This window comes from Chroicocephalus ridibundus, chromosome 1, assembly GCF_963924245.1.
Source record: "Chroicocephalus ridibundus chromosome 1, bChrRid1.1, whole genome shotgun sequence".
NCBI classification, from domain to species: domain Eukaryota; kingdom Metazoa; phylum Chordata; class Aves; order Charadriiformes; family Laridae; genus Chroicocephalus; species Chroicocephalus ridibundus.
The window spans coordinates 68,862,287-68,884,087 of NC_086284.1; the positions used below are offsets into that span (position 1 = coordinate 68,862,287).

A 21,801-nucleotide genomic window follows, 5' to 3' on the forward strand; every position below is an offset into this window, starting at 1 on the left:
ATGTCAGCCAAACACGTCAGTCTCAGACCATGTTCTGTGCTGGTGGGGGCAAATAAGCAGTCAGGCAGCAAACCTGACAGCTTTCAGTTCCCAGGAAATAGCAAGGACCCTTCTCTAGAAAAATGCTTAAGTTTGTACCTGTTGTTTCAGTTTCTTTGTGGAGTGATAATCAATCAGAGAGAGCGATAAAGGGACAGATGCTTCTTCTGTAACTAGAGCAAACAACACACCAGTATCTGTTGCTGGTTGAATTGCAGCATTTACTTCTATTTCCCAACTGGTCTTGGTTTCATTTCCGGAAGAAGGCTGCACTGCAGAAAAAAGAAATGCATAGCATGACAAACACAGGACTAACAGGGTAGGCTGTGCAATTTCTGCCTGGAGAAGAGGATAGATGGATGAGCATATGGAGGGACTGCCACATTTCTTTTACTAAAAAGAAAAAAAAAATAAAATTCCAAAGCACATGAATATAAAATCAGGGAAGCAAATGGCATGTTTCCTCTTGTTACCTTCTGCATTCTGCTGCCTTTCAGAATGTCAAAGGACAAGGTTAAGCTTTTTTATCACAAAGAGAAATTCAGATTCCCGTGTCTGTCAATCCAATGCAAAGAACTGCTGCAGGATAGGGTGCCCAATTTTTAAATCGTTCTTGACTGTCTGAAGATCATTGAGAAACCTCAGTCCAAATCTGACATACAGGAAACATTTCTATGAAAGTCTGTGTTAAACTGAAAAAGAATATAAGCATACTACACTGATCACCTACGTATTCACTTCCTGATCACCAGCCTCTCAGATGCATTGGATGTTTTATCTCACCTGCTGAACTCTCAACTAAACTGTCTGGCATCTTTCTTACTGATCCAGTGCCCTTGTAACTTAAAAGGTGATGCTGGCTACAAAGGAAGATTTCAATCCCACTTCTACCACCTCCCTTCATAGGAGTATTAGCTTTGCGGTTCACCACATCTTGAAATACAATAAATAAGTTCTTTATCAAGCTTACCATTACGAAGCCAACAAAAAACCAAACCCCAACCCCAAACAAAAGGAGGATTATTGTTCGTAGAAAAAAGAATATAAAAATGAAGGTGCTGAGTGCTGTCATTTGCACTTCAGATGCTGCCTCGTCTCTACTTTGCAGCTTTTGAGTCCATGTGGTAAACAAGACGACAGATACCTGATACTCCCTAATTTACAACGGCAGAGTAGAAAAATCCACATAATGATGCACAGAAGGCTTCTGCAGAGGAGGGAGTGCACACAAAACTAAAATAGATGGTTGGCATTTGTATGCGCTTAAAAATACTGACAGTTGATCGCACATATAAACAGACAGAATAATCCAGAATAAAGAAAAGGTGTCTGAGTGCTAAATTAGTAGGACCAGGTTTGGTTTGAAACTTGTTGTTACTGTATCTAGGCCAAGTTCATTCAGCTTGTATGAGAGATATGCTTCGTGTGTTTGTCCCAAGTGTAATGAATACCACTCGAAGATTAAAAGTGAATCTGATCTTGGACATCTTGCTACACACAATATTGATTTTCGGTCCATCATAAATGCAAAGATATAGCACTATGGCTTCCATCTCTCCCTCCTTAGGAGAAAACAGTGGATAGTACTGGAACCACCTATGCTGCTGACAGAGGGATGTGAAGCCCGTAATACTGAGGATGAGCTGGAACCAGCGTGGATGTGAAATGCATTACTTTAGCTACACAGAAAGAACCTAATCCATCCTGGTCATATTTGTACTGGCTCTAACCATCATACATAAGCCTTCCTTTGTTGTGAACCACAAGTTTTAGCCATTCCCCCTCCATCCACAGCTGCCAGCCTTTTCTGCATCGATCAACACAGAGTCTGGCACACATGCAAGTTTTAAACTGTTTATTAACCAAGTATGGCTAATGGCAGGACAACAGGTCAGAAATAATAAAAATAAAATACTTACCATAAGTAAGATTAAACACAGCAAAACCTCGGCCAGGATAGAAAGACCCTCGTCCTGCTACAGAAAAGCACTGCATCTTTTCATTCATCTTTATGGTCTCTTGGATAGTGGTGTCCTCCCCATTCAGCCAGTTCCATGCGCGCATGCAACCATCCAGCCGAGGGTTTATCTAGGAAGATAAAGCAGTATCGCATGCCTCAAAGTCCTGCCCAGTGACGAATAACTGATTTAGGGTACAGAGAAATACTGAATTACATTATGATACTAAATAGGAGAAATCATTCTGGCATGTTAAACACGTGCAAACCCATTGGCAGCAACCCCAATCCCACAACCCCAAGCCAGTAAGTGGTCAGTATTCCCCAGGAAACTCCTCTGAGCTCAGCTTGTCTCCACAGGACAGAAGGGCAGTAGCTAATGCAGGTGCTGATTTGGTTGCATTGCTTCTGTTAGCTACTTCTACATGCTGCACATCATTAGTGCGATTTACTGCTAAAGCTGTGTAGCCAAAGCTTTGTAACTCCTGTAATTCTGCATTGCGAATGCTGGAGGCTAACTTGTGGTTAAAAAAACCCAACTGTTTGTGTCATTTCAAACAGCCTTCATGACACACAAGATGTTGCACCTGATCCTGGTATAAATTGTTGGGTTCTGGCTTAAGGGAGGGGTGCCTGAGCCACAAGCTGGGCACACCGCTCTGTACTCACCGTGCTCCTTCCAGCTTCTAGTTATGTTATTCCGTACCAAATGTCAGCATTAAAATGTGACACGGAAAGAGAAGGCTCCTTGCAAAGTGTCTAAATCACCATTACCCCCGATTAACTGAAGCACAGAGAGAATTACGTGTCTGAGCCAGGATAAAAACCTCAGGAGTTTTTGGCTCTCAATCCTATATACAGAGCACACCCCAAGCTTAATGTTTCAGACAAGCAGTGGCCCTGAATGACTTCTTGTGAGGAACAGGAGCCTTCCTCAGCTGCTGCGCTCCCAGTCACCAAGCCGCAAGTTTGTCACCTCGTTGAGAAATAAAGAGATGCCAATTTGGGTTTCAAGGTGCAAACTCTGTGTGTGGGTGGACATTCAAAACAGGAGCTATTCCAGAAGCATAGCAATCATCCAATCTCACCCAAACAGTGCCGTAACTTTTATTCATATGCCCTATCTACTTGAATTAGGAAGAAATAAAGAAAAAGGAGCTTCTGTTTTTCCTTGGTCTTACTAAACTGAAACAGCAAATGCAAGCAGAAAAACTGTGATACAATATATGTGAAGCACATGCTTTGGTCACAACACAGGAAGTGTCCCCATCACTGTTTCCAGACCTAGTGGCCACAATGGTACCCTCACACAGCGGTGTGTCTGTCCACTGACCCACCGGGGCCACTCATGGTCTCCAAGCCAGCATGACCACTGTGAATTTTATCATGTGCTCCAGTTCTGACGTGTCATAATTCTGCAGGCCAAGGGTGCGATACATCTCACCCGAACTTATCAATCAAAAAATCAGGACTCTCACCTTTGCTACTGCCTTAGGCTCCCTCTATAGTCAGTGGAGAGAAAGCAGTATCCAGAAGGTGTTAATTCCACCTGTTTCAGGGCAGGCTGAACTGCTCTGAGGAAGGACCTACATCACCCCAAGAGAAGACGAAATCAAGCCCTTCAGGCATGCAAAACAACATGAGCGATAATGCTATACTTACCGGTAGAATAAGGTTCTTTGTTTTGAATGGAATGCCTCCTACGGTCAAATTCAGCTCATACAGTCCTTTTTCTAGAGTAAACAGGTCCCCTGAGACAGCTATTTTCATTACTGCATCCCTGTTGACCTTTATAACCAAATTTCTTTCGAGTTCTTCAACAGAGATCTGTAAAAGTAAAATTGCAAATAGAATAAGTCAGGATAAAAAGAACTGACTATCTGCAACCTCAACTAAAGGACTGACACCACTAGTGAAATCCCCAAGATGAAGAAATATTTTCTGTCCCCAAGGCTCTTTGTCTACCTTTTAAGTTCCATCACATCTTGACATGTAAATCTTTATTCTAGAAAGAAAGGGGTTGCCCTAATGGCGAAGACAGCTACTTCAAAACACCTACCCAAAAATATGGGTGGATTAGCTACGTGACATTTGTAGGTTGCGCTATACAAAATGTAAATGCATTAATGAGTTATTAATGAGAAACTTCCTATTGCAACTGCATGTGAAAGCAAAAGCTGGAAAGACAGATCAGAAGATGTCTTTTGTTGGACAAGTGAAAGATAAATGCAGGAGCCTTCCAGCCACATTAAGTCCTGTCTTTGAATACTGACCACTGAAAAAAAAACAACAGAAGATGTCATATTTGAGAGGGCAATAAAAATGTGTAATAGGCAATAATTTTACTCTCAAAAAGTCTCTGCAAGTTTCACCTCCATGTCTCTGAAGAGCTACTTCTAGGAAGACTCTATCACCACCGAAATTTTTAAAAACTGTCATAATTTTCTTTATGACCAGGCTGCACAGAGAAGCACCATAAAGCAGCCAGCTCTGAGGAGGGAGAGGAGGAGGCGAGGCACAAAGCTGACACACAGCAGGCTGCTGAACAGCAGCATGGATTCTGCACCTTGGGACGCAGGTCCTGCTACTGACAGGGGCATTCTGTGGCCGTAGTGGAAGACAGCCCCTTTCTTCCTGCAGAGAAGAAGAAGGGAGCACATCTCCTCTATTTCATTATCTTCAACACAGCACTCCTCCTTCCCACTCCATGACAGATACCCCACCTACCCACTCTTCATCCAGATAGCTCTGCTCCCTGGGACACCCAGATGCTGCCACCATCAGTGAGCCGCTGTATAGAACCAAATATCTATTTCAGCAGCTGTTTAGGACTTGTTCTTCCTACTCCCTGCTAGTAGGCCAGGTCACAAGCATCTTTCCCTTTGCATTTTGAGACTAGCTGCCCTAAAATTTTTTTCATCAGCCGTGCTGAGCTCTCGCTCTATGGCTGCAACTTCAAGGAGGACAGGGTTGAGCAGGTTTATACCTGGACACTCCCTTTGGATTGCAGTCTTCAGTAATGAAGATTAAGTGAATTTGATAGTTGAAAAGATTATTCACAGACTATCAAACTTCTGTGGATTCCAGCACAGTCTGGTTTATATTGCTAGAACACTGTTTACACCTGGTGTGTTGCTCCATGCTGAGAAGCAGGACATGAATTTACTTGTCTGAAGCTTTCTTGTTTAAAGTGGCATCTACACCTCCTGACTGCGTTCCATGGAGACACACGAGCCAGTCTCAAACAGGGTTTTTTGGGCATTGGCAGGATGTAAAGTCCACTCAGTGGGTGGGAACATTAGCCCACAGCTCCTGGCAGCCACAGCCCAACTGGCTTAGCTACGCTGCCTATCTAGATAAAAACTCACTCCGATGCCTCGGCTCGGTGTCGTGGTCACTGCTGCCCTAATGCACCGGGGTGCGGACTGCCATAAGGAGCTGGCACAGACCCCCTCCCTGCTCCTAGCACGGATAGCAGGAGCAAACTGGAATAGGGAAAAGCCGGCTGCAGAAATGCCCGTACTGTGCTTCCTCTGTGAAGAAATCCTGCAACTTGCAGGGCCACCAAAGTTCAGGGCCTTCTACAGTTTTATTAGGTTGTATTGAAAGTAATAACATAGAAATTTAAAAAAATTAGTCTGAGTTCTTAGCTGCTTGTGATCATTAAGATAAACAAACCCAAATCAGTGGAAATTTCCATAGGAGAGGGAGTTAATCCCCATGGAAGCTCTTAGCAAATTCCAGTTTAGGAAATTACATTCTGCCTACTTCATGCTGCCCTCTGGCAGTTTCAGCTGCGGTTCGTTACCTTCAAAGCTCAGTTGCTGGTGCACCACCATCACCCACGAGCCAAAAGGGGAAGCATTTCGGTAGTTAGCAGGCTGCTCTAATTCCCTCCTTGCAACCAGCTGCTGCCTGCCACAGTGTGCTCGGGGACGATCAGGCGGGCTGTTCTCGTAGCTAAGGGCTCCCATATGGTTAGCCATAAGGGCAGTTAGCTTTGTGTTTTGGATTCATGCCCTGGATAACCCATAGCGCAGAACCAGCCTGTCTGCTCTTTGCTGAAAAGCAAACGGACAGACAGCACTGAAAAGGGACGGGACAACAGGCAGCCGCAGGGTTAAAGCTAAATACAAATCTGCTTGCGATTGCTTAACCTTCAGTTCCGACATTTAACAGTGCAGGTAGGTTATTATTTTTGCTAACCAAACTGTCCTCAGAGCAGTACTAAACTAACCACTGAAAATAAGACAAAATGATGACTTTTTTTAGAAATGCAAAACAAACAGAAGGCGAGTGCGTTCTCTACTATCATCAATTCATACATGCCACTTCATCAAACTGGATTACACACAAATAACTGCATTAGAAGTTTTTCCTGAGGCGTGCCTGTTTGTGTTTTCAATGCGGGGAACGATCATTTAAAAATAGATTAGGAGAGATCAGAGAAAATACCTACACAGAAACATTGGCCTGAAGTTTTGAAAATGCCTTCATATTTCCATAAAAGTATGCAGCTTTTGCTCAAGAGACCAAAAGTCATACACTGCTGGTGCTTTTTCTCCTGTTTTTCTTTTAAATAGACATTGTTTTTTCATCTGCTGAAAGCTGAATAGTGAAATTACTATTTTCTCACAACCTCTATAAAGTTCTCCCAAGTTCCAAACTCCACTGTTGTAGGTCTAACCAAAACGAAGAGCTTCGTCCTGTGCACGCTGACGTCCAGTGTCAAGCTCCCCAACTGCTCTGAAGGTTGTTGGGGTTGTGCTTCACAGAAGATGAGGTTGACAAGTACACACAAGTCCATACTTCAAATGAAATGTGTGGCAACATGTTTTATAAAAAGAGACAGGTAAAAAGGAATAACCCCTCCTCGACAGGATTTCCCAAATTAAAAACCATGCCAGACAGAGGGAAAAGGAGAAATGAGGGTGGGGATAAAATGGGGGAGCAGATTTATAGTTTTATGGCTCCAACATACAGATTAAATGGCATTTAGAGACAGGGGTGACCCTGGATGTTAAGCAGAAGAGAACAAAGTACCTGTAGGGTGGAGGCAAGGGATAAGAAAGCAGAGCAGAGAAAGGAGAAGTCACCATCACCCCAGCAATGCAAGCAGCATCCCAAGTCTCAGGGGCGAGTCAACCATGAAGTCAAGAGACTAAGGGCTCCTTCCTCCTGCTGCCGTTCATCTGGGGGTAAATCCTTCTGCCTTTGGCTGGTATTAGGCACAGCCTTAACACTTGTCCTTTGGGAGACAGTCACCAGAGCTACGGCCATCGACCTGCTCCATGCAAGCACTCCTGTGCCAGCCCTGCGTGATGCTCTCTACCCGGCTCATGCCGTACTGTGTCCCTGGCAGCTGCCTGGCCCTGCTCAGCCCACGCTCAGGGCACCACTGATGGCTGCGGGGACACCTCTGCCCCCACTTTGGCATGGCTCCTGTCCACCTGCACCGCACAGGGCACGTGCTGCTGTCACAGCACCCACAGCTCTGCCTCCGCTGTCCCAAAGAGCCTTGGGGAAGACTTTCCAGGGGATTTATACAACCTCTAAAAAAAACCACACAAAGAGTGTGTTGCTGCAGCAACCCAACCAGACAATTTGTTGGTTATGATGGTACCTGGGGATAAGAGCCCTGACACTGCTGGCTAGCAGAAGAACAATAATTCTTGCCTAAAAACTATACTTTGATACTTACTTTTATCATACTGACTTCTCTCCCTGCAGAAAGCAAACACAGCCTTTGTTTACCCCCTAACTCCTATGCGTTTGAGCATTTTTGTATTACTTAAAGAAAGTACATTTCAGCTATCTCCCCCAAAACTAACATGGGAAAGTTTGTAATTACTTCATAATGAGGTCTGGACCTTAACAAGTATGTTACGCTCCTGTATTAAATGGTTTAACTTGGTAATGACTGCTTTTTGTGATTCCCAAGTCACCCCAGTGGCATCAACTCTGCTTTTCACGTCTTCTGCCATCATCCTCCCTGTGCAGGCAATTACAATCATAGAATCATTTAGGTTGGATAAGACCTTTAAGATCATTGAGTCCAATTGTTAACCTAGCACTGCCAAGTCCACCATCAAACCATGTCCCTCAGCAGCACATCTACATGTCTTTTAAATATCTCCAGGGATGGTGACTCAACCACTTCCCCAGGCAGCCTGTTCCAATGTTTGATAACCCTTTCAGTGAAGAAATTTTTCCTAATATCCAATCTAAACCTCCCCTGGAGCAACTTGAGGCCATTTCCTCTTGTCCTATCGCTTGTTACTCGGGAGAAGAGACCAACCCCCACCTGGCTACAACCTCCTTTCAGGTAGTTGTAGAGAGCAATAAGGTCTGCCCTCAGCCTCCTCTTCTCCAGGCTAAACCATGCCAGTTGCCTCAGCCGCTTCTCACAGGACCCTTCACCAGCTCAAGACCCTTCACCAGCCTTGTTGCCCTTCTTTGGACCCGCTCCAGCACCTCAATGTGTTTCTTGTAGTGAGGGGCCGAAAATGAACAGAAGAGTCAATGTGCAGGCTCATCAGTGCCAGGTACAGGGGGGCAATTGCTCCATTAGGCCTGCTGGCCACACTATTTCTAATACAAGCCAGGATGCTATTTGCCTTCTTGGCCACCTGGGCACACGGCTGGCTCATATTCAGATGGCAGTTGACCAACACCCCCAGGTCCTTTTCCACCAGGCAGCTCTCCAGCCACTCCTCCCCAAGCCTGTAGCATTGCATGGGGTTGTGGTGACCCAAGTGCAGGACCTGGCACTTGGCCTTGCTGAACCTCATACCATTGGCCTCGGCCCATTGATCCAGCCTGTCCAGATCCCTCTGCAGAGCCTTTCTACCTTCAAGCAGGTTTACACTCCCACCCAACTTGGTGTCATCTGCAAACTTACTGAGAGTGCACTCAATCTCCTCGTCCACATCATTGATAAAGATGTGAAACAGAACTGGCCCAATACTGAGCCCTGGGAAACACCACTTGCGACCAGCCACCAACTGGATTTAACTCCATTCACGACCACTCTTTGGGCCTGTGTCTCCAGCCAGTTTTTTACCCAGCAAAGAGTACTCCCATCCAGCCATAGGCAGTTTCTCTAGAAGAACGCTGTGGGAAGTGGTGTCAAAGGCTTTACTAAAATCTAGGCAGACAACATCCACAGCCTTTCCCTCATCTACTAAGCAGATCACCTTGTCATAGAAGGTGATCAGGTTAGTCAAGCATATTTCTTGGCATGTTACAAATTAGCAGAACAAATCTTACAACAAATTTAGTAATTTAGGTTATTCCTACCTGTAAAGATACAGCATGTCATACATTTTATCTACAGCTTTGCTGAACCTCTACAGCTCTCCATTTGGAATCTAGAATTGTTTCAGTGACAGTAAAAGAACTGAACTAAACATCACCTTAACTACTGGAAACATTACCAAATGTCAATAGTTGCCAGTGAATGCACTCAAGGACTTCTTTATTTATTCATTAGAAACAAAATTTTTCCACCTTGCTTTTTTCTTTAATGAATAATTCTGAAATTTTTACACTAAAAAATTTAAACCAGAAAATTATTCACAGTTACCAATATATATGCGAGTTAGCTGAGAACTTCCCACCCACTCCCCAAGAGACACATCAACTTACAAGTCAAAAGATCTAATTAAGTAAGATAAAATGAATATAAATTGCTAATCTAGTGTAGATCATAGTACGGGATGCTTTTCCTCATCCTGTCACAAGTAGCAACACCCATAATGCTTCCTGAACCACCAAAAGATGTTCTGAGAGAGCATCAAGAACATGAAGCTTTACAAGCTCCAAGATGCAGCGCATCATCTTGTGAGATTGCTGGGATTATATTATTAGTAAGCAGAGATCCACTTAATTTCTAATAGACTCCAATATCTTTACAAGGGAAATGGAATATTTTTTATATAAACAAGCCTGAGGAGTTTAAAAAAGCATCAGAGATGCTACAGACAATGAGCCCTGTGACTAAACAAACAGATGAATAAACAAAAACAACCACATACACCATACATCAAACAAACCACCCTTGTAAACTTCATTAAGAGAACAGCTCCTGAGTTCCTTCCCTCTTAACTCTCTTCCAACCCTCACCCAGAAGGCATCTTCTCGAACTAACATAAAGTCATACTAGCGCTGCTGCATCCCAGAGGCAGTGCGTCTGCTCTAGTCAGACTAGTGTTGTACAAATTATTGACCCATCCTAGTTTACAATGGATAAAAAGTATAATTCATTTTCTGAGGAAACATACCCTATTCTCACCTTAGGATATATAAGGTACTGGCTTGCATTGAACGGATAGGTTGGAAAAGCATCTTCTCAAAAACACAAAGAATACACAAAGTCCAGCTGCACTTGACAGAGCCCACCAGGAGCAAGCCAAGACAGGGTAAGATCCCAGCAGTGGCCTGGACTCACCGTTTGCCACATGCCGTGGTTGATGAGCGGTCCGCTGCTGGTCACGCGGCCTATCCCGTTGTATTTCAGCTGCAGCTCTAACCGTCCTTTGCGCAAAGCCAAGACTACCCATGTGCTGTCTTGACGGCCTCCAGCAAAGAAAAGGATACCTTCAGGATCAAAGGTTCTAAAGTCGAACTCGGCCACAAGTCTGACCGCACAGGTGCCAAGAAATAAATTAGTTATGCAGAGTTCAAAAACCACAGAGTACTTTCCCTACAGATAGCATCAATTCTAGCAGTTACAAAGCTCCGTTAAAACATACTAGCTTTTAATGCACTCCTTAAAGACTTAAACTGTGAAGACGGATTTTAAAATAGCGTCAAGAGTAAAGAATACATTATTGGACTTCAGTAATTATCTTAGGAGCTCTGCGGTCAAGGCTGCCTTCCTCTATTACTGGTTTGGATAATGTTTCATGTTAGAGGACTCCATAATCCAAACAAAGATGATCGTAGGAATAGTTGTTATTGTAATGACTTAACTCCATTGCATGCATTGAAGCCAGACAACGCCTTCAACTATAGTTCTGAATAGTCCTCACCTCGTCAGTTGTTTCCTTTTGAAGCGCAGCCTGATAACAGGAGTGCCACTGAACATCCTCCCCAGGTACAAGGATTTAATACTTTTTCCAACAGCAAAAGGCACACATGGAATTATGTTCTATAATCAAAACACATTTTTGAGTGCTTATTCTCCTCATGCAGCAGAAAGAGAATGAGAAAGTATGCCTCCTCTTCTTTTCTCATAGAATCACAGAATGGTTTAGGTTGGAAGGGACCTTAAAGATCATCTTGTTTCAATCCCCTGCCATGGGGTTGCTCCCACTAGACCAGAGCCCCATCCAGCCTGGCCTTGAACACTTCCAGGGATGGGGCATCCACAACCTCCCTGGGCAACCTATTCCACTGCCTCACCACCCTCATGGTGAAAAATTTCTTCCTAATATCTAACCTAAGTCTCGCCTTTTTTCAGTCCTCCTGTAGTTGCTATACATATGGCAGGCCGTGGTACTTTAATGTTTACACTCTCAAACTACAGTTGTTTTGGTACTGAGAACATTTCCTCTTTCCTTCCCTCCTCCCTCCTATCCGCCTTGGAGGAATGTTTTCCTGTTGCAAAATGAACTCATGCTCATAAGGTATTCTGCTGCAACGTTGCGCCTGCAAGAAAAGATGTGCTAAGAACTTGCTGTTGGCTGTTTTCTGCAGAGGCAGCAAGTGCCACTGAAACTCATCCACCTCAAAAGCCTGGAGGATGAAAGTGTGCAAGTGCTGGTCCGTAACCTACACCATATGCCCTGAGACCTTCACTCTGGGATCTATCTCAGAAAAGCTTGTGCAGCCAGAGGTAACACACAGCCAAACAGAGGGCTGGCAGGGCTATCACTGGCATGCTCTTTTTGGAATGGGGACAGGAGGAGCGTGAGAACAGAGACTCTGAATGAACTTCCTCCCAAAAAGGCTAACGAGACCCTTCTTTGCAGGAGAGCTACTGTCCCCAGCTCACATGGCCTTGCCAATATGATTCCCTCCTGCTGGTCGCTTGGCTCAAATGGCTTTGGTCCAGAGCTTCATCAGTTATTCTTAATTGCAATGTAAAGTAAAGGTCTGTTTGGCAGTTACGGAAACAAAGACTAACATACCTCACATGTATTCATGTCCCGGGAAAGTTTCACTCCCCCTCTGCCATCGCAATGACAGGTATAACTCCCTGGCGAGTTGACACAGGTCTGTTCACAGAGTTTTTCTTCACATTCATTTATATCTACACAAAACCAGCAGAGGAGAGAGGAGAAAACAGCAATTGAGTTTGTTCAAACGTGAATCATCTGGGGGAAAAAAAACACGTTATCAGTGCTGTTTTGTAGCACCTTTCATTTGAGCGTGCCCAAGCGCTCCGCAGCCAGTACTTACCCTATGCCACATCTTTACAGGAGGGAAGAGTTAGAATTAGCATCTGCACAAACCTATTTTTCACAGACAGATTCCAGCTGCCCAGAGATACACAGCGAGTCAGTGGGAAGGCTGGAAGCAGAGCTCAGCTCATTTGTCTGCTGGTTCCAAGCCCTGGGCTTTAACTTCTAGACAAGACTTCCTCCCTTCAGGCCCCTTCTGCTACGCCTGTGCTGACTGCCTCCCGCTCCTTCAACTCAGGGACTGCTCGCTTCATTGCTACTCAGCAGCTGGATCCTCAACAGACAAGTAAAAGCTGAGTTTCTCATTCATTCTTTTCTTTTCTTTTTTTGTAACCTTCAGCTTGTTTTTATCCGCTTCGCAAACAAATGGAGGAAGGCAAATCACAACAGCCCACAGGGATCTCTTCAGGCAGAGATAAACACTTAGAGCCCAGTAGGGCTGGTTGGCGTGTGATTCAAGTCATTACGTTAACAGACAAAAGGCAGGGAACAATGCTAGTTTTGGAATACTTTCAAAACTTACTCTGTTGAGAAAGCTTGCAGGCAGTGTAGCCAGCAGAACCGTGCGTGGTTCCAATGCATATTAAGCTCCTAGTTCAGAGTAATACCCCAAGACAGGTTTTGAAAGAATAACAGCTACTGCTCTGTAACTTTTCTTGTCCTACAAAGAGAGACAGCAACATGCACAGATGCTTCTGAGCTTCCACCAGATCTTGTACTTGTAACAAATTCAAGAAGTCTCAGTACTCTGGCTCGTACAGCTTCACTCAAGTCATCGAAGATGACAGCAAACTAGATGAACTCAAAGATGAGCACAAACTGCAAACTCACTGACAACTAGGGAAAGGGAAGAGAAGTCCAGTGTGTGAGCAAGATTTAAAAAAAAAAAAAAAAGAAAAAAAAAAAGAAAGGGCTTTTACCGAAGCCTGAAATTAAACTTCTGGGTTTTTATAGCTGTAAATCGTGTAATAAATGCTAACATGATGTTATTTCATGAGCTTACCCTGACAAGTCTTTCTCACGTTGTCGTACTTGTAGCCTGCATCACAAACACATTCATATGAGCTTATTAAATTTTTACAATGAGCTTCTCCACAGATGTCTCTTGATGCTGTGCATTCATCTATGTCTGCAAGACAAGCAATTAAACAACATTCCTTCAGATGAGTATAATCATTTGACTTCACTGTTTGCACACTGGAGCGGGCTCAGGGTCAAATGATCCCTCTATTATTTTTGGTAACTGAAAAAACTGTGTCTTTAAGAATCTACCTTTAGGGTTAGCTGTGAGAAGTGACTTCAGGCTTTCAAAACCAGTTGTTGTTTCTTTCTTTAAGCCATTAACCACTATTGCAAAAAACAATGCAAAGTGAGCCAGGAGAAGAACTGTAAAACAAAATAGCTCCTACAAAACCAAAAAAACCCACTCCCTTCTGGGGGCTGAAACTGGGTTAAAAAGCAGCAACAAGGAAAAACAGTGTGATTTTTAACAAAACACAGAAGGAACACGCAGCCTGTGGAGCATCACAGATTTCTGTTCTCCTTCCTCAGACAAGCAAACTACCCTTTTTCACGCCTATGCTTATACGCTACATTCACAGTGCTCTGGTAGCACGTTATACAAATATACGTACATACAAAAACAAATTTAACTGTGAGCCCCCTCACCGTCCACCCGTCCATGCCAGCTGGCACCAGAGGAAAGGCACCATTCAAAAGGGAAGTTGGCTCTTCTAAGCAGCTGCTCCCATTAGAAAGGAATACCGTGTAATCTATATAGTCATCGCTTTAAACAGTGGAAGTGACACAGAAATAAAATCCTGCTCTTTGTCTTTTTGCGGGCAGCACTAATATGTTGTTCAGATCAGGTATGCAAACCGTTTAGAACTATGTTGTCACATCGATCTGTAAGAGGTACATACACACACTTGCCTGGTTTTTCATGAGATACGCATAATTTTAACAGCCGCCTGTGATCATTAATGAGTCTGTGTCTCAGCACGCAGTTTCTTAACACTTTTAAAACCTTAGTTGCTTAAGTTTTGGTTATGTAAATTCATTCCACTGTTTCAATCAGATACTTCAGATCCTCATCTCTCTTCTCAGATGCTATGTAAAACAGCTGCCAACCTTCACTACGGCCTTTCTACAGCTATTAATATTCGGTTGCAGTGAACTTATCCATCTGTATCTATCTGAATTCATTAGCTGCTGCACATATCCAAATTCAGAAAAACAACTTAAAATAAGAAACACACAAAAGAAAAACAAACGGCTCATACACTACGACACCGTGAGCCTGGAAAGAATGGTAACAACACATCTGGCCGGCCCTTCCTCTTCTCAATGTCAGGGTATCAGGACTGATCAGCTAAACCAATTTAGCACAATCCAAGCCACAAATCCTCTGTGAATCACGCCTGGCTGACGATACTGGAGAGCAGCACGGTGTGAGTGCTGGCCGGAGCACCCAGTACAGCCCCAGCAGAGCGCAGCTGACAGGAGCCACCAGCATGTCTCTGCTGGGCTAGGGAGTAGACCAGGGCTGCTCGGTGCCTCCCGTCTCTCAAATACAGTCACAAGTCACTAAGCATCCGCTGAAGCAAACGGAGAGACCCAGCAAAGCTTACCTTCGCATGTTTTGCTGTCTTTAAGAGCGAAACCACTGTAGCAGGAGCAGCGGTAGCTGCCTAGCTTGTTGAGGCAGAGCTGGTTACAGCCGCCGTTCTGCGCTCTGCATTCATCAATATCTGCATCAAAAGAAAGTGTTACAGTCAGCTTTCCACCTCCGTAAATAGTCCGGAGAGTGAGAGTGGGACAGGAGCTGGGAAGGAGAAAGACCAAACAAGAAACTCTATTACAGCTGCAACACTATGATTACAAAAAGTACAAAGATTTCATTCAAACACAAGTACATTAGCTCAAGTTCATTAAATAAAAAAAAAGGACAGAGAAGGAACTGTAACTATCTCCTTCGCAGCTCTGAGAATGCAGAAGAGTACCTTTCGTCACTGTGCAGGTGAAGTTTGTTTGCAGAAGCAAACTAACTAACATATTTTGTATCACAACTAACTTCTAAAATTATACTATGACCAGTAAGTTCAGGATGAAAGCTTTAAATAAAACAAGAACAATATGTCCTCACTACTACAGAACTCACGAGAACACAAAAAGTTTTAAGTTCACAGCTATTGAGCACTGAGAGATAAACGGTGCTCCGCTGAAGTTAGCAGCAAAAGCCTATTAAATTCAGTAGAGCCTGGATTTCACCCCTGATGTGCCCTACCTGCTCATTATGTCCTGCTTGTTTATACGGGACTCTAGAGCTAGCTGACGGGTAGAACAGCATATTTCATGGCATTTTATAAGAAAAAGAGGGGATATGCTTCAGACTGATCAGTTGCTGAGCTCTCAAAGCTGACTGTATACTGATCAGACAACTGTCTCAAATGCTTAAATAAGCTGCTTGTGTGTGATCCTATAATCTCCCCACAATATTTACATCAGAAGGAGAGGCTTTGGATCTCCTGCTGTCTTGGTTGCCACAATTCTGGACTGGCTGAATGAGATTTCTGGCAATTACTTAGTATTGGCAGGCAGAAAAGAAGTGGCCCTGACAGGAAGCCTTGCAGGCAGAATTAAAAAAGACATCAGAAAACATGAGGAGGGAAGATAACTTCACTATTTCACAAAGGAATTTAGAAAGCCCCCTTGGGGCCTGGAACTTCTTGAACAAATAATTTCTGCCTGAGTATTGTCTTTGGAGTTGGTGGAAATACACAGTGGGGTGGAAGTGGAACAAGGTCCTACTAGCAGGGAGCCTTTAACAGACTAATTTAATCAGCTGGTGCATCATCAGAGTCAGACCCCAGCTTGCCTGCCGAACGTCACTGGCTCTGCAGTCGGTGGTCTGTCACATCAGGGTTCACGGCAGCAGTTTGAGGCAGGTCTGCTTGAAAAGCCACCACAGCTCTGTTTCTGCTGCCCCTTTCAGAGAGGTGGGGCAGGAGCTTGGAGTGTAACTTTTTTGATTATCTTGCCAAGACCAAGCTGCGATCCATTAAAGTCACATAAAGAACATTGATGTGAAAGAGTTACCTGATTCTGAGAAGGGTACAACATGCATGGTGTGTAGTCCAGGTTCAGTTTTGTGACTTTTGAATTGTGCAGCGTAGTACCACTGACCGTTTGAGGATCTAGCAAAACCCGGTATATCTTTGTTACAGGTATGAAAGCTAATGAAACCCAATTACCTTTTTCACACGTTTTTCCCTGCCAGCCATGCTTGCATTCACAATAGAAGTCCCCCTTGAGATCTTCACATTTGACGGTCCCTTCTTTGTGACAAGGATCAGGAGAACACTGGTTTGGCAAATCTGATTTATGTAAGGAATAAAAAAACCAAAACAAAACAGAACAACATGCTGAAGTCACTGACAACCATGTGTTTCACTCTTGTTAAAAGTCAAGAAGCTTAAACAGTAATGAGGAATCACTATCAGAAATACTCACACCTGGTAAAACTGGAAGCTAATTCTTAGTGCTCACATGCCAAATAAGCTGCCTCCGGAATTTTGCAGAGCACATGCAGTGGAATTAATTTCATTGCAAAAGGGAGTAAGATCCACCCCCGTATCTGAAGGGCACTTCCTGAAATAAACAACTCCAAGTAGCTCATTGTAAAGACAGTTAATTCTATTCTCCCTAATTCTGAAGAAAATAGAAAGCAGGTGGCAACTAAAGTACTCAAGGAAGAATGGGTACTCTTTTCAATTACTTTTGCTAGATCAACTGAGGACTAACAACCAGGAGGAACAACCAGGGCTAATAGATTCATTGCTAGCAAACGTTTATATCTGAAATTCTGGTCAGAACCTGTACAACTTAGGCTTTTCTATTACAAAGAATAAAAACAAAAAAGAAATACCAATGTGTTAACAGCATAACAGTAGCCAAGCACTAATACAGTTTACAGACAGCACAACGTTCCTATGGGGCCAACTGAACTACCTGACGATTGAAGTTAGATGCACCCAGTGTTGCAGTTTATTCAGATTACCATGCAGTATTAATTTCCTATTTCTTTACATTTATCGCATTGTACAATATAAAAGTTTTCACCACGCCTTTCTCTGTAGGGTATTTAATTGAGCTTTAGACATAAGGACTGTCTAGTGCAAGTACAAAAACTATGACAAACATACATGTCCACTATGCATATATTTATAATAAAGATTCCACTGTTGTTCTGAAGAGGACTAACAAATGCCAGAAATCAGCAGATGATTGGCAATGACTGTCATTAAATATATTGGGCTGAATCAAGCAGGACAAAACAGATGAAGCGAAGAAAGGAGCTCTATAAAAGGTCACAAAGGATCACATATCTCCACATATCGCAATGGAGCCAAAACATATTGGTTCCAGGCAGTGTCTCACTTTCCTCCTCTGTAACCAGGACAGCTTCAGCCTCTAGCTAGGGCTATGCCGTTGAGAAGATAAGCATTTATCTTGATCCTCAGCAAGGCGTTCCATCGTGGACAAGGGAGGACAGAGCCAGAGGGCAGATAAGGAAAGGAGTGTGACTTGGCCAAAGAAACGCTGATTTTCACTATTTCACCTTGATTCTCAGAAGCTAGTGAATGGGAAAACTCTACAGGAAAAGCATGGGTACGCAATCGAGAGTCTCACAGAAATAACCATCCACTCACTGCAAACAAGGCCTAATTATCTTTCTCCCTCACCACTCCAGCTCTGCAGAGATGGGGCAAAGCCACAGCCGAGGTAGAAGCCAGGCCAAATGAAAGAAAAGACAGCCACACAGGCTGTCTGAACATCCACCTGCCAGAATACCTCCCGATAAATCACTGCCGAGTCGACACACTGCGGGAGGTGGAGGAGTTGAGGAAGGAGAGGCCAGGTTAAAGCAGAGAAGAGCCACAACAGAGCAGCTCTGATCAGCATGTTTCCTTTCGTGGGCAGGCCAGAATTTGGATACAGTAAACAGAATCGTTTAGGTATAGTAAGCCAAGTCTGGTTTTTTGAAGCCGCACAAACTAAGCCTCTCAGACCTGACAACGTTTTCAAAGTCACTTGATGATAAGCAAAACAAGTCAACAGGGTAATGCATGACTTATCTGGTGTATCCTCAAGCTTGATTCTTTCCTTCAAAAGGGATTCTGATGTGCCTTGCAGAGCCACATGGAAATAACACTGCCCAGCAGAATACCATCCTATCACAACCCCTGGTAAATGGCAGGAACAACCACGAACATTTCCATCACGCCAACACTGTACCGATAGCTTGCTCCTCTTATCATGAGAGTCTGAAAACACGAGACACAGCTTTATAATCTCCTGGTGGCCTCACAGCTGTGTAATTCTGCCAACTTCATAGAAGGTGCTCCTGATTTAAACCATTGCAAGACAATGCAATGCAAGCTTTTGATTTCATTCATTTACATGACAGATTTTAGTAAAGGTATTAAAAGTAAGGAAGAGCGTGACCTTTTTGTGTGCTTTGAGCTATGTCTGATAGCACATATATGGCTCATAAATGCAGACAGAGAACAGAACTACCAGTTCCATTTCTGAAGTTGGTATGGAAACAAGACTTTACCTTGTACACTGACTGCTGCTTCCAGTTCATTATACCATGAATTTATTTTTTGATATTCACAAACCAGTGCAAATTAAAAATACACTGGGAAAATTCTAGGTTCTGAAGATTATGATACTCACTATTAAAAAGCAGACGCGACCTAACAAAAATCCCATTGTGTTTTTTAAGGCTACATGCAACTTTGTTCCAAGCAAATCCTGTACAGCTTTCCAAACTCTTAGAGAACCAAATCCCTGATTCCTAGCTGACCTATAGTATCTTTTTTGGAAAAAGAACCAGATCTGCAGACAAAAGTACAGGTATCTATCTATGTGTAAGGCAAACATCTATCTGCAAAGCAATTGTCTTAAATTCTCATTGCAGCCAGTGGAGATCTAGTGAGTACAATAAACGGAGTGCATAGAGTGATTCAGTTCTCCCCAGAGCAGACGCAGTTTGAGCAGTGGAACCCTCTAGAACCATGGAGTGCAGATTAACTGTGATGGGAATACTGCTCGTGTAGGCACCTGTGCTGGAAACACCTGCATCCACCTCTCTGAATCCGGAGCTGAATCCTACCTGTAACCATCATCTAAAGATCTTATGAAATAAAGAATCCTCAAGTACCCTGCTAAGCTGTCTAATCACCGTCACAGTTAAAATTTGTACCTTATTTCTAGTACAAACTAGCCTAGTTAATCACCCTCCAGCCCTTAGGTTGTGCAATGTCTTTGTATGCCAGATTAAAAGAGCCTTCCACTACCTTGTTCTGAGAGGAGAAAGACTGCTAAGAAACAAAATTTAAATGTGTCTTGCAGGCACAACTCCACAGAGCTACATAGTCTTTTGGCAGCATCTGTGAAAAATTAAGAGGCACACTGAAATTGGCCAAGCACAAAGCCTGTCATTCTTCCAAGCGCGTTTCAGGCTCCTTCTCCGTTACATCTCCTGTGAATTGACAATGGCTAGCCAAAACTCAGCCATTTAAAAATACTTTAATATTTTAATGGGGGAAAATATTATCATTTGTTTTCCATACCACTGCATCTGCAATGGGCAAAAATCCCTATAAACAATTATTCAGCTTTTATTTTTTCAGATTTTTTCATCACTATCCTTTAGACTTGCATTTCTAAAACACTATTAGCTGTTTGGAACAAGCATTCCCAGTTGACTCCTATTTCAGCAGGAACTCCTGCCTCTTTGCGTGCCACCCACGTGAGCAAAAGGAAGCCTTCAGCCTCAGGTCCCACCATGAACTAGCTGGCATACCGCAGCCAATGTGGGCACCACAGCTCCCAGTTCAGAGGACTCTCACATCGGCAAGTGATACCGCTCCATTGTATCAGGGCAGGTCCTTGAGGTCCCAAGTCATATGAGGAGAGGCTGAGGGAGCTGGGCATGTTTAGCTTGGAGAAGAGGAGGCTGAGGGGAGACCTCATTGCCCTCTACAACTACCTGAAAGGAGGTTGGAGAGAGGTGGGTGTTGGCCTCTTCTCCCAGGCGAATAATGACAGGACCAGAGGAAATGGTCTGAAGCTGCGGCAGGGGGGGTTTAGATTAGACATTAGGAAGAATTACTTTACTGAAAGAGTGGTCAGGCACTGGAACAGCCTGCCCAGGGAGGTGGTTGAGTCACCAACCCTAGAGGTGTTTAAGAAACGTCTAGATTTGGCACTTCAGGGCATGGTCTGAAGGGCACAGATTGTAGGTTGTTGGTTTTGGGGGGTTTTTTTGTGTGTGTGTATGGTTGGACTCGATGATCTCAAAGGTCCTTTCCAACCATGAAGATTCTATGATTCTATACCAGTTATTAACCTTGGCATTCACTCTTCAAAAAAGGTTGCTGTAACGCAGTTTATAAACGTGAAAGCTCAACTACATTCAGTGCTTTGGTAGCACTGGTACGAACACACAACTAATCAAACTTGATCACAGTAAGAGACTGAACCACGGGGGTAAAAATGAAAATAAATATACATACATGTGATTTTCTCCCCATTTGAATTGATCTGCTCCCAGAACATATTTAGAATTTTTATGCAGCCTTATATCTCTAGCACTGCTAAGATTCAAGGAGGAACTGGAAAGGTATTAGAAGAGTTCATTAAATTCTGATCTCTAGTGTTAGTGATGAACAAACAGCCCTTCCCCTTCTACACAGGTATCAGTTTGACTTCCAAATTGATTTGAATTTTTAAAGGTTGCAATACTTAAAGCACAGTCACACGATGCGTGAAACTGATCTGCTTAGGTAAAGTTGTCAGAAGCCCGACACAAGCCTGGGTTTGACTTCAAGCTTTTTGTAACGTTCCTGAACAGGGGTGAGCCAAAGTTAGCATTCAAGAAAAAAGAAAATGAAAGGCCAAGCATAGCGTACAACTTTCTGGTAAATCCTATTTCTTGTCCCTCTTGCTTCTCAGATTATTCAGACCTTGGGAAACTGGTGGGAAGGAAACGTCTTGCATCAAAAAATACCAAAGCACTGAAAGATGACAGCGAGGTGGCAATAGGTTCTAAAAGGGAAAAGGTCTTGTTTTGCTACTCAGATAGGACAAGCGATATGGAGCCTCAAGCCTAGAGAATAGGAAGCCCAGTACTAAAATAATAACAAAAAGTGGAGATGGCTGAGCTGATTCCTCTCCTTCAGGTAACATGAGAGAACATGTAACTACAATAGACAAAACAAAAATGCTTACTATGAACGCATGTAAGGAAATCTGGACTTCTTGTATACGGTGACCCATATTTCTGAATACAAGCTGAAGAACAGAAAATGAAATTGTCATTATTATAAT

The 21,801-nt window shown here is 43.4% G+C and overlaps 1 protein-coding gene across 1 annotated transcript in view; it reads right to left on the reverse strand.

The window, feature by feature from the left end:
- The window catches only part of GAS6 (growth arrest specific 6), a 43,032-nt gene that overhangs the window by 4,895 nt on the left and 16,336 nt on the right, over positions 1-21,801 (reverse strand). Inside the window, exons 4-13 of the mRNA XM_063338373.1 lie at positions 21,703-21,765; positions 16,656-16,778; positions 15,033-15,152; positions 13,406-13,531; positions 12,130-12,251; positions 11,029-11,147; positions 10,446-10,635; positions 3,659-3,823; positions 1,959-2,127; positions 139-311 (exon numbers count right to left, since the gene is read on the reverse strand). Of these exons, the coding sequence (XP_063194443.1) occupies positions 139-311; positions 1,959-2,127; positions 3,659-3,823; positions 10,446-10,635; positions 11,029-11,147; positions 12,130-12,251; positions 13,406-13,531; positions 15,033-15,152; positions 16,656-16,778; positions 21,703-21,765 (1,370 nt within the window). The remainder of the gene's footprint in view (positions 1-138; positions 312-1,958; positions 2,128-3,658; positions 3,824-10,445; positions 10,636-11,028; positions 11,148-12,129; positions 12,252-13,405; positions 13,532-15,032; positions 15,153-16,655; positions 16,779-21,702; positions 21,766-21,801) is intronic.